The following is a 12,852-nucleotide window of genomic DNA, read 5'->3' on the forward strand; positions in this document are numbered from 1 at the left end:
CACACACACACACTCACACACACACACACTCACACACACACACACACTCACACACAGTCACACACACACACACTCACACACACACACTCACTCACCAACTGGAACTTTCTCCCAGGTTGTTATTAGCCGAGGTGAGCTTTTGCTCAGAACAGGAGCAACTTCAGAAGCCCAGGTGTCTCCAGCCGAGCTGGCCAGCGCAGCCAAGAGAGACAAACACATCCAGGAAGCAGTGTGTTGCTTGGAAAAATCTATGGGCATTTCCCCGGGGCCGTTCTCTATCATGTAGAGCAGGGCCAGCTCTGTGGGCACGGCGCCATTACAGAACACCTGGACCCAATTCCTCTGTCCTCCTGGACACGGGTAAGCAGATGGGAAATAGAAAGAAAAAAGATTCAGTTAGAGGGACATATATTTTTTTAAGTTTCACAAAAGAACAGTAGCTTTAAAAAAGTAGCAAGGCATCTTTGTCCACATTATACACTGTTATTAGTAAAACCAGAATAATGAACAATAGACTTGCACTAAAATTCTGAAATTATCTGTTACTGGGGTAAAAGGAATAATGAATTGAATTAGGTTCCAGAAGTAAATTTTAAATAAAATTCATCGGTTCTGGTCAGCCTGACACGTTCTGATCAGAGCTGGGTTAGGATCAAACAGTCCCTGGGTGTGCAGTGACGTCAGAGGTAAGCAATGCTACCTTCCTTATACTCTGAGTCCAGTCGCTTCTTTACGTTTCCTCTCCACTTCGTGAGTTTTGAAGATGAAAGGAAAAACGTCATCAAAGAGGTAAAAAAGCTGAAATTTGCGATGGTTAAGATGAATCCGACCACCAACCCTGGAAGTGACAAACATAAACACAGGCTTAGACTTGGTGCGGCGTTAAGGTCTGACGGACCCTGCTGACACCTGGCCACCGCTCCAACTCAGGTGCCCACCCCCTGCCCCAGCAGGAAACTGAAGGCCATTTGAACAGATAACTTTCAAATGTATTTCCATCTCCTTTCAAATACTGACGTAAGATCATGTAAGGCAAACTTTTTATATTCAATTTGAAAAAGAGAATGATTGAATTATTAGGTCATAAACATCCCACATGCAATCAGAACAGTAGGCTAATCTGAAGATTTTTTTTTTCATGTCAGTAGCTCTTTCTGGGGAGAAGAGATTATAGGGTTTTTTTTTTTAAAGATTTATTTATTTATTATATGTAAGTACACTGTAGCTGTCTTCAGACCCCCCAGAAGAGGGCATCAGATCTCATTACGGCTGGTTGTGAGCCACCATGTGGGTGCTGGGATTTGAACTCTGGACCTTCAGAAGAGCAGCCAGGTGCTCTTACCCACTGAGCCATCTCACCAGCCCGAGATTATAGTTTTATAGGTTTATATTTTCTTTTGCCTTTCCTCCCTTACATCTTGGGATTTTCTTTTAAAATGAAAATTCAAAAGCAGATAATCTCAGGGGTAGCATGCTTGTCTAGGGTGCAGAACCCAGGGTCTGATCCCAGCGTGGGCAGGCATCAAAGTCTGTCCAGGGAATCGCAGGAAAGTGCAAACAAATCCAGGATGGGGCTTTTAAAAACCTGATAATAAAACGTTTGGCTTATTGATTTTGAGAATATTTTGGTTCAAACGAACCCGGTAGTGGAAGGAACAAGAGAACTTCATTTGTATCAGGACAGTTAGCTAATCCTACAAAAATGAGAGTTGACTTTTTTTTTTTTGAGTAAATGAGTAAAATAGGCATCTACAAAATAGCAACAAAGACAAAAAACCAAAAGAGGTGTTAGCTATGAGGCTAACAGTCACCCAAAGTGAGCAAATGAAGCTAAATCAGGGTGTACTGGCTCTAGGCACATGCTAAGTTCAAAGGAGAACTACCTTCGATCTAAAGAGAGCCTGCACCAATAGACGGGTATCTCTTACAATGAATCATTCCTGAAGATGTTTTCCTTTCTTGACACTGTCACTCTTGATTACAGTCACTCCACTTTTTTTTATTATTACATCTTTTCCTCAATTACATTTCCAATGCTATCCCAAAAGTCCCCCATACCCTCCCCCCGTCACTCCACTTTTTAAAAGGGCATGATGATTAGGCATGTGCCCATCGTCCTGGCTATCCAGAAGACTGGGGAAGAGGGATGTCAGGAGCCTAGGAGTCTGACGCCAGTCTGTGTAACCCAGGACTTCATGTAAGCAAGCAGGCAGTCAAACCATGCAAGATGCCCCTCACCTTGAGGAATTTGCTGGATCAGGATGGTCTGTCTGGAGTTACATATTCCTACTGGCCCATACGCCATAAGGGGTGACCTGTTTCCTCAGAGCATCACAAAGTATCTGATGGCCGTCCTCTCCTCACTGGTGGCCAGGATATTAGTATTTTTGTTGTGCTGGGGAGGGAGGGTGTCATACTTGCTGAGCCCTGCCCAAGGGAGAGGACTCCTGACCTGTAGACTTATGCTCAACTTATGTTAATGTTTCCCAGGCATTGTGCTCATCGAAACAGCTTCTCATGCTAACCGACTTCTCCCATCCACTAACTGCGAGAATCGGGCATGCCTGAACAGATGACGCGTATTCCCATCCACCCAGTAGTTCTGCCTGTCGGCTAATTAATAAAGTGGTAATTAATCTCCATGACGACAGACAGCATCCAGCTTTTCTCAGCTCTAAGCAATTCAGAATGGAGGCTTGTCCCTCAGGAAGACAAGTCAGAGCTGAGTATAGCAACGAGTTGGTAAGGCCAAGCTTGGGGGATGATTCTACTGGCTCTGGCCTCTCCTGGCACCTCGTCCTGCCAGTGCCCTTTTTTTCTGCTCACAATATCTCCAGAGAGGCAGGGCTCTGATGGGATCACGTTTGACTTTATCTGTCTTCCATGAGGAGAAATGGAAGTTCTATGATAGCATTTGAACCCGTTGTGTTTACTGTCCCCAATATCACAATGTCCTGGGTCCCCAGAACAGTGCCTGCCGCACATGGTCCCTCACTGCTCAGTTACTGAAAGTGGAGGCAGAAACGGTTAATCATTAAGTCTAATTATCTAGGCCAAAGAAATTAAATTGAAACTCACCAAGTCAAAGGCCGAATAAACTCTCCATAGCTAGACAGAACACGACTACGCTAACGATGACTGGCCAGTAATTCCTTGGATAAGTCCCTCTCTCCCCACCCCCAAGGCTTCTTTTCAGTGTGTCCCTTATGCTCTGTCATCTCCACACACTAAAGTACTTCTGGGTTGCAAGGGCTCTAAATAGCTAAATATCTTCTGTAACGCTTCCCTCTTAATCTCAGGCATATACTAAAAGTATGATATGCCCAGCCTGAATGAAAATGTGGCAGGTACCAAAAGCATTTTACACAAGGAACTCCTTGTAACTCAGTGCTAGATATAACCATTATTCCTTTCCATTGACAGAAAAATGGTAACATGGAAAGTTTAAGTGATTGACAGTCACCTGGTAGAAAAGTATTTCCAACTATTACGATACACTTCACATGGGTGTTACATTTTAATCCTTAGAGAAAGAAAGTTCCAAACAGAAACATCTTGGGGGGGGGTGAGGGGGGGGGTAAAAAGATTAGGGAAAGAGCCAAGGTTTTTAAACCGATGAATACTTATTTCCTACGCACCTACATTGCGCTAGTCACTATCTATCCAAAGAGTCATGGATATCAACTGTTAGCTCTCAAGGGATGTATCATCTACTAAGGTTTTCCCAAGCAGACCAGGGAGCACATCAACAGGACCAGAATGTTCTACAGAAGTGGACAGACTTTTGTAGCCCTACTTTAGAAATATCAGATACTACTGAAAAGAAAGTAAGTTAATGGGCTGAAGACAGCTTTCAAGTGTAGAGTGCCTGCCCAGCATGCACAAAGTCTTGGGTTCAATCTCCAATAGAAAGCTGAGCATGGTCACGCATGCCTGTAATCCCAGCATTAGAGAGATGGAGACGGAGTTCAAGACGGAGGATCAGCAGTTCAAGGTCACCCACGGCTATACAGCAAGTTTCCCTGGGCTATATATAAAATCCAATCTCAAAAGGAAAAAAAGGAAGAAGATAGAAACAGAAAGAAATTAAGAATGGGTTCCCTTCAACTTTGGTCGTAGTTAGGGTTTCTATTGCTGCGAAGGAGATCATGACCATAGCAGCTCTTATAAAGGAGAAGATTAAACTCGGGGCGTGGCAAGTGTGGCTGCACACAGACAGACATGGTGCTGTGGATATTTATGTAAGAAGAAAAATCTATTGTCAATAAAATAAAAATATATATAAATGACTATGATTCTTCTTTAGTAGATAATGTAGTCTTTATAAATCTGTTCTATATCAATACCTACATAATATAGATACAAGACATTAATGGCAATCTATTTCTGAACAGTATATGGAGCTAGCAGTTTGAATATGAGTTCAGCATCTTTAAGGCCTGAATAAAGAAGGAAGGCCCTCTGGCAACAGTACAAAGTGGGCAGAGTGAACAATGCCATACTCATGACTGACAGTTTGCAGCCGAGATCCAGTTCAAAGGTAGGTCTGTCCAGGCTGGGGTGTGACTCAAGTACAGTTCTAGTGCTTTAGGGAGATGAGAAACCAAGTTCTCTTCAAGACCAAGTGTGTGAGACTCATCAAGGCCCAGTGCCTCGGGGGAAATGGGTGGCTGGTTGTCTGTCTAAACCAACTTTTGTAAGTCCTTAAGATTAGTGATTTATTTCATCCAGGCAGTGTCCTGCAATGCCTTTAATCCCAGCCCTTGGGAGGCGGAGGCTCATCTCTATGGGTTCAAGGCTAGCTTGGTCTACAGAGTGAGTTTTACATCAGCCAGGACTATATAAAGTAACCCTATCTTATAGGCCCACCCCCACCCCCTCCAAAATAAAACCAACCAACCAAACAAACAAACAAACAAAAAACAATTCAATTTGTCTCCTCCAGATCCACCTCCCTTAATTCTGAGGTTTCCAGACCATGGGGAAGCTCCTTTAGAGGACTGCGTGCCAGTATTAGAACCTCAAGGGAAACAAGACCAGACACATCCTCTGGAACCTTCATGAGCAGAGGAGCGGCCAAAATCAATTCTACCAGACAGGTCCAAGTCCAAAATCCAAAGGAAGTGAAGTTAACTGTGTCCTTCAGGATCAGCGCACTTAACCCTTTTGCTTTGGAGAGAATTCCATATGGGATTTGTTGATTCAATTGTCTTCATGTTGAGGAGTGAAGGGAGAGAAAGTGAGCTAGAACACCCATCAGATATATAAATGAAAGACTGGCTAGAGCCTCCGTAATGATCATTCTGAATTATCACCACCACGGGACAGACAGACATCCGGTCAGTCTGGCTCTTGGGGTTGGATCTGTTATCCGTGGGTTTCACTGTTTATCCCAGTTAAAGGATACATCTCTGCTACAGAAAAGGTATTGACATAGTGATCTTAGCCTAGCAACCCTAACCATGGGAAACATTGGTACATTCTCCAAGCTGGTTTTTTATAGTAGAGTAGAAATGTTACTATTCTCTAACTTTAATACCTCAAGTCTTTAGGATAAAAGAGCAAAGGAAACCCACCAGTCCCTGAAGAGGAAAACTAAACGATTCACTCAAGCTCAGGAATTGAAACCTACCAATCTTTATCCTGAAAATCTCCACCCTGGAAAGCCCTCTCCCTGCCCTTAGGAAATCCTATATAAATCCTGCCTTCAGCTCAGGTCCCTCACCCAAGCAGAGGCAGCCACTGCCTCCCAACAAATCTCTGTGTGAGGTGTGACTCTGGGGCATTCCTTGGTACTGAACTGCCAGGGTACCTCTCAGAGCCTAGCTGTAACACTTTCGCTGGAGTGGGGCTTTCGCTGGGGAAAACCTTCCAGTGTAGAAGCAGAGATGTAACACTTTCTCAGGGAAAACCTTCCCCTCCTGCAGCTGGAGCAGAGATGTAACACTTTCTCTGGCAGAACCATCTCTCCCTGTCACAGAACTGTTACACTTTCTCTGGGGAAACCTTCCCCTGCTGCAGCTGGAGCAGAGATGTAACACTTTTGTCCCGGAGTCTTACAGACTTATGGCATTTGCCTATGATCTGGGTAATGCTGACACTGTTGTGTCTCAGGCCAAGCAGGTTTAAACTGGACCAGTTTCCTATTGTACCTGAAGGGTTTACTGTGCTGCAAGTCAAGCTTGATGATCTGTGTGAAGTTTCCCATCTCCTTTGGAAGGTGTTCAGGTTGATGGTGAGCGACAGTCACAGTAACGAGGTTACCTCATTCATCCCTTTCAGAATGGTCTCGTCAATGCTAACTGTGCTAAATTTTGGTAGATTTTTTTTTTTAATGTTCTTTTCTGTGGTCGTTAGATGATAAAAATGAAGGGACAGGGTGGTGAAGGGACCCAGCCTGTATACCCCGAAAACATTTCTCAGTTTATGCCATAAGGAAGCACCCGCCAGCAGCGACAGTCAGCATCATGAAGCTGGCCAGATAGCCCAGCTCTGCTACTACAGTTAGTTACCATACAAACAAAGGTCTGTTGGTTGAGTCAACTCTGACTGCTGGTGGCAGTTTATGTATAGATCTCTCAGATATTGCCAATCAGAGTTCTCTTGGCATTCACTGAGCTCACATGGTTTTTTGTTTTGTTTTGTTTTTTCCTAGTCCCAGGTGCCGATTTGGCCATTTGATTCCCTGGGTGGGCAGCGCTGGAGTCTTTCTTTCCATCTTTGTCATCTTTCCCTGTGGTTATGGGGTTCTTTTTCCTTACTTCTTTCCCCGAACCTCCGCTTTTGCTTCTATTTCTCTTTCCCTGGTGGGTGGTACTTTGGGCTCTTCCTAAAAATGTGCTGGCATGAAGAAGAAATCGGCTTGGAGTCCATTCCACCTGTCCCATGTTAGATGTTTCTGATAACTCATCTCCAGTGGTGCCAGTCAGTCAGTGATTCAATACAATTCTCAAAATTCCCTCAAGGCAAGCAGGAGAGAGCAATCTCTGCTGGCCGTGCCCTGGGGGCTGCCTCTTCCTCTCGGAGTGGCACCGAGAGGTGAGCAGCCCTTGATGCCCAGCAGTGGGGTATGTCAGACCAGACAGGGGACTCTCAGAGGGCACCCTGAGGAAGACTCGTTAGACCCAGCAAGGCTTCTGCTGGAAGCAGGTTAAAAACATTTTTAAAGGCCTTGAGAGCTGACGAGGTGGTTCAGTGGGCACAGGCACTTGAAGCCCTGAGTTGGACCCCTGTAGAGCTGGTGGGAAGAGAACTGACTCTCCAAGGCTGTCCTCTGAATTCCACATGGGTGTGCTCACCATGCCCTCCACCAATGAATCAATGAGTGAATGAATGAATGACTGGGGAAGATAATTGACCCTTGTGGCTATAAGTCAAGAATAATATATACCAAAGCAAAACATAACTGCTATTATCGTCAAACTCTGTTTGCTCAAATTATTCATTAAAAGTAGTCCAAAATGCTAAAGGCCCACCACGTAGTAAGGGTGACATTACCTTTGTTAAACAAATAGGGCATAGCCATCCCTAATACTGCTTGCATATTTATAAAAACATTTATAAAAATGTCAACACACCCAGTTACCTTTCTTTCTCAACTACTAGAGAAGGAAAGCAGCCAACAGACTGAAAATAATATTTCTCAACTATGAGAAGAAGTATGATGTTAAAGGAACACTACCCAGTAATAATTGAAAACATCCAATAAACACTGGCTTTGTCTAGTAAGCGAAGACCTTTCAGGTTATCATTGTATTTAATTGTCACTGGGTTTCACAGGGATAGCTAAACTTGTAGAACCATTTTTTTTCTCTCTCCTTTGAGATGGGTCTCACTATGTAGCTCTGGCTGGCCTGGATTGCTAAGTAGAGCAGGTTGGCTTAAAACTCATAGGAGATCCATCAGCCTCAGTCTCGAAAGTACTGGGGTTAAAACCAAAAGAATCTGGGGCTGGAGACATAGCTCAGTTGGCCGAGTGTTCGCCTAGAATGGGCAGAGTCCTGGGTTTTAGCGCCAGTGTCCCATAAACGGGTTGTGATGGCATATGCTTTGTATCCCAGCACGCACGTGAGGTGGGGGCAGCAAGAACTTAAAAGTTTAAGATTATCTTCAGCCATGTCCAGTTTATTGAGACCTGCTTGAGCTACGTGAGGCACAGTCTCAAATAAAAAAAATTCCTGGGGGCCGGAGAGATGGTTGATGAGTAAAGAGCTGCTCTTCCAGGGGATCAGAGTTCAGTCCCTGGCACCCACATCCGGCAACTCTCAGCCAGCTACAACTCTGGATCCAGGAGATATAGTGCGCCTACATCCCTGGGCTCAGCAGGGCCCTGCACATACTGGCAGAGGGACACAGACATACACTTCCCTCTATTTCTAATTATAAAAAAAAAAATAAAAATAGATATTAAAGTAGTCTGAAAGGATCTTCTGTGGTGGCCAAATCTGTAGCCTGTAATCCCAGTACCAGGGAAGCTAAGGCTGTGCCCAGAAATTCATGGTCAGCCCGGGGTGGGGCGGGGCGGGGCAGGGAAGAGGGGGAGGGACAATCAAAGGCTTTTATTTTTACAAAACTATAGGACCAAGTCAGCACATGCTCAGGTTCTTCCCATGGCTCCAGGAAGGCGCTTTTGCCAGTGGCTTTGCCTGACGTTTATGTTTCATTTGTTTTCTGATAAATCCTCCAGGTTACACACTGAAAACCCTCCCCAGAAACAGGGAGAAGGCACCATTATTATTCAAATGGACCTTGCCTGCTTTCCCGGTTCCCCATTTTACCAATCACGCTCTCTTACCTATGTGTAGGTCTACTCTAGTTTATGAAAATCTACCATCACTAACTTCCCAATAAACAGAATAATGGCATAAAGCCTGTGCCCCATTCAGTCCTAAAAAGTAACCCAGAACTGGTTGGAATTGAGCGGTTTGAGATCGCTGGTAGCAATCAATTTCCAAGAATTCTTTTTCTTACTCTTCCATTTTACACCTTTAAAAGGGTATTCCAGTAATTCTGCCAGCAGGAGGCCAGCCCAAGTACCGAAGAGCCAAGGTCAAGGTCCACAGAAGGCAATCCGGTTAACCTAATCACCTCAATTACAAAGTCGAATGTGTTGGTTACTTGAAAGGCCTTTGCTCCTTCAGTTCCACAGAAGGAGATGCTGAATCACTCAATCGCATAATGTCGAAATTCAGTCACTGATAGCCCTGGTGGCATGCATCTTTCCTCCCAGTACTAGGGAGGCAAAGACAGGCAGATCTCTATGAGTTGAATACAGGCCAGCCTTGTGTACATAGTGAGTTCCAAGCCAGCCAGGACTATATAGCGAGATGTTGTCTTAAAGTTGTTTTTTTTTAAAAAATAAATAAACAAATTCAGTTATACTCAGAATCCAGAAAACATAAGATTAAATTAAAAAAAAAACTTTTAATTATTTTAAACACTCAAAATGAAAACATACCTCCTAAAGCCCCACTGTGATCTAGACTTTTCTTTTTAAAGCCATTACAGACGATCACAACAGGAACAACGACGGAGAACAGCCAGCGCCACGGAGAAACAGGCCGAAAGTTACCTAGGAAGTTATAAGGATAGAGAAACAGGCTGTAAGTGGCCGCTGGAGAGATACAGACATGGAGAACAGTGTGAAGGCTTGGTCATCTAAAAAGGTTTTGGATCTATGTATGTATATGTATGTAAGTATATATGTATGTATCTATCTATCTATCTATCTATCTATCTATCTATCTATCGAGAGACAGGGTTTCTCTGTGTAGCCCTGGCTGTCTTGGAACTTGCTCTGTAAACCAGGCTGACCTGGAACTCAAAGATCTGCCTTCCAAGTGCTAGGGTTAAAAGCGTGTGCCACCACCACAACTTGGTTTATTAAATATTCTTAAAATTCTTTTCATACACTACGAAGAGCTAAGAGGGCCAACTGAGCCACAGAAGATTGAAAAAAAAAAAAAAACCTTATTTGGGGAAGTGAAGCTATAGCTCACTCATTTACATTGGGTGTCTGATCCTAGTGGAAGAGACGAGCTTGGAAACCCTAGTTTGATCCACTTAGTTATATCAGAATGCTCTCGTGGGCATAGGCAACTTCTAAGACAGCTTCAAAACTTAAAAATCTGTGTGTGTGCCAGGTGTTGTGGTGCATTCACACCAGCATCCGGGAGGCAGAGTTAGCAGATCTCTTTAAGTTCTAGGCCAGCCTTGTCTATGTCTGGCCTACAGTCTGTCTCAGAAAAACAAAAACAAAAAAACCAGTGTGTGTGCATGTTTATGTGTGATGTGTGTGCCCGAGTGTATATGTATTTGTGTGTGTGTGTGTATAGATAATGTGTATGTAGAAGTCAGAATAACTTTGAGTTGGCCCAGGAGTTCCTGGGGGTTCTCCTATGCCTCCTCCTGCCCAGGAGCACTGGAATTATAAATGTGTTCTACTGGGCCCAGCCTCAAGTGGGTTCAGGGGATTCAAACTCAGGTCCCAAGCTTGCACAGCAAGGACACCCAACCCAGAGTCACTGCCTCAAGTCCCTGTTTTGAAATGTTAAAGATCTCACTGGAAGGTTGGCCCACATAATTCCAGAACATAGGAGCCTGAGACCAGAGGATTTGAATTTGAGATCACCCAGGGCTACACGCTGAGGCCTTGTCTTAAAACAAAACAACCCAAACAGGCAACAAACAAGAGTTGGATATGGAGCGGCCTCTGAACACATGCACGGGTGCACAGTATATGCAAATTATATGCAAAACCCTGGATTTAACCCCCCACTATAAGAGCCAAATCCAAAATAATCCTTTAGAACCATCACAGGACCAAGGTATATAATCCAAATATATTAATGCCAAAATGAAATCCATCGGCTTGTACAATTAATATATACTAAGGGAGAAAAGTCCGTAAAGTCTTGTCTTATGTTGAAGTGTCCTGTAAAGTCATATACGATGGTTTGAGGTTGTAATCCCAATACTTTGGAGGCTGAGACAAAGATCATGAAGAGTAGGAGGAGGAGCAGTAGTAGGAGCTAAGACAGCAAGATTTGGCTTCATGAGAGCAAAGATTTACCAAGAAGCCAATGAAAAGAGAAAGCACCTCCTTTCTGCGAAGTGGCTGCAGGGTACGGTGAGGATCAAACCGGACGAGCTCGGTGACAGCGCTCGTCTGCACCAGACCTGCCTATGTGTTTGAAGTGTTTGAAGTGACAAATTCTTCAACTTGCAAATGTAAAGACTGTACCTCCTTTGTTATTCTCACGGGATTATGAAACCGCTACACCATGACAAATCTTAAGATGATAAGCATCCCCCAAATTGTTTCACAAAACTACCTTTTATGTCTCACCCCCCCAACTAAGGTAAACAGAAGTAATTATTTGAGACATGCGTTTTGTGATAGATATCATTAAATATCAGCACAAGAAACATCATGGAAGGCTGTAAAGTTCTCTAGACACTGTTGATCTTGTCACCACAGCAAACCAGATTCAGGTTATGGCAATGAACATAATTGTGCTTAACCATTTACGTATTTTTTTGGATTTTGAGTCGTAGTTTAAAATTCCACCCATTAACTTCTAGCAAAACTTAAGACACTTTCACTTACCATAATAGGTGCTAGCAGTCATTGACATAATCCAGAACGCTAGGGAAATGCAAATGATCAGGCTCAGTATTACTATATTGGTAATCATCTTTATATACCTTTTGCACGTACTGTCGTCACTATCTGTCATGGAAAATAGAGCTACGAGCACCTGAGGGGGGGGATAGATAGCATTTCAGTTGAACCAAGTCATTCAAGTTTCTTGCAACAATACCCCTTTAGAGGCATAGAGAAATACCAACATCTTCCACCAACCGAACGACAAAACAGAATCGTAAATCCAAAACGTCTAGTCACTGCCGCAGGCGCAGCGCTCCGGCTCGACCCGGGGAGGTTAACGTCGCCCTTGGAAAAAGAAGGTGCATGGAGGATGCACAGAGGATCCGCCAGGCCAGCAGGGCTGCCGGCTGCTCCCACCTAGGGGGACCCGGAAGGAGCACAAACGACTGGTGGCCAATGAGCGGCCAGCACCGCGGAGCCCCGCCCCTCCCCGCCCTCGGACGCCTCGAGCTCCGCCCCCGCACGGCGCGCCCCGCCCCCTCGGCCCCTGCACCGCGTCTGCCCCAGCTCCAGCTCTGCCGTGCGCTGCCCGGGCAAGCGAACCACGGCTGGGAACAGCGCGGGCGAGCGCCTTTACGTCCTCACCCCGCTGCCCCGGGAGTCGCTGCAGTCTCTCCGCGACTCCCTCCGTGTACGCATGCGCAGCAGCCCTGCTCCGCTCACGTGACTCGTCGAGGCGGAAACCCGGCTTGAATTTGGTTAGCATCTCTTTGCGGGTCGGAGTGGTGTTTCTAAAGCACCTCCAAAATAGACAACTTAGGTCTTGGGATTTGTGGACAGCCTAGACTTGAAAAAAAAAAATGTCACCAGTAAGGGTGGTGTGGGTCACTAAAACCTGCCATTTATGGAATAATGAAAGTGTGAGTGAATTTAGAGCCAGTAATGGGTTGTAACTTATGAAGCATTCATACCAGGCGATAGGGTGTCTTGTGGACGACGTAGGAGTTTATCGTTAGAAGCGAAATTACTTAGAAAGTAGCTTAAAACAATGGCTTGGCCCTTAACCTGGGCCAGACTCAACTGGTACTGCGGTATGTAAACATAAATATAGTTCCCACCACTGAGCTTTTGTATAATTATTGTTCTAACACACATTGTGGAAGTGTCTGTCCCCATCCGCTCTATCTGTAAAAGTAACTTATTCGTCTGATGTAATTGTCCTCTTGTAGGGCTTACTGTTGAAT

General features: G+C 44.6%; 1 protein-coding gene across 9 annotated transcripts in view; it reads right to left on the bottom strand.

The window, feature by feature from the left end:
* Tmem19 (transmembrane protein 19) overlaps positions 1 to 12,389 on the bottom strand; it is a 19,862-nt gene extending 7,473 nt beyond the window's left edge. For 2 of the 9 annotated variants that reach the window (XM_021174762.2, XM_021174761.2), the window contains exons 1-5: positions 12,254 to 12,306; positions 11,609 to 11,759; positions 9,458 to 9,571; positions 701 to 838; positions 96 to 350 (exon numbers count right to left, since the gene is read on the bottom strand). In XM_021174762.2, coding sequence (XP_021030421.2) covers positions 96 to 350; positions 701 to 838; positions 9,458 to 9,571; positions 11,609 to 11,738 — 637 coding nt within the window. In that variant the 5' untranslated portion in view covers positions 11,739 to 11,759; positions 12,254 to 12,306. Of the gene's footprint in view, positions 1 to 95; positions 351 to 700; positions 839 to 2,238; positions 2,385 to 9,457; positions 9,572 to 11,608; positions 12,065 to 12,253 lie in introns of those variants that run through there. The other 7 variants (XM_029482705.1, XM_029482707.1, XM_021174764.2 and 4 more) reach the window with 7 other exon arrangements.
* Positions 12,390 to 12,852: the final 463 nt, after the last annotated feature.

Source organism: Mus caroli, chromosome 10, assembly GCF_900094665.2.
Source record: "Mus caroli chromosome 10, CAROLI_EIJ_v1.1, whole genome shotgun sequence".
NCBI lineage: Eukaryota > Metazoa > Chordata > Mammalia > Rodentia > Muridae > Mus > Mus caroli.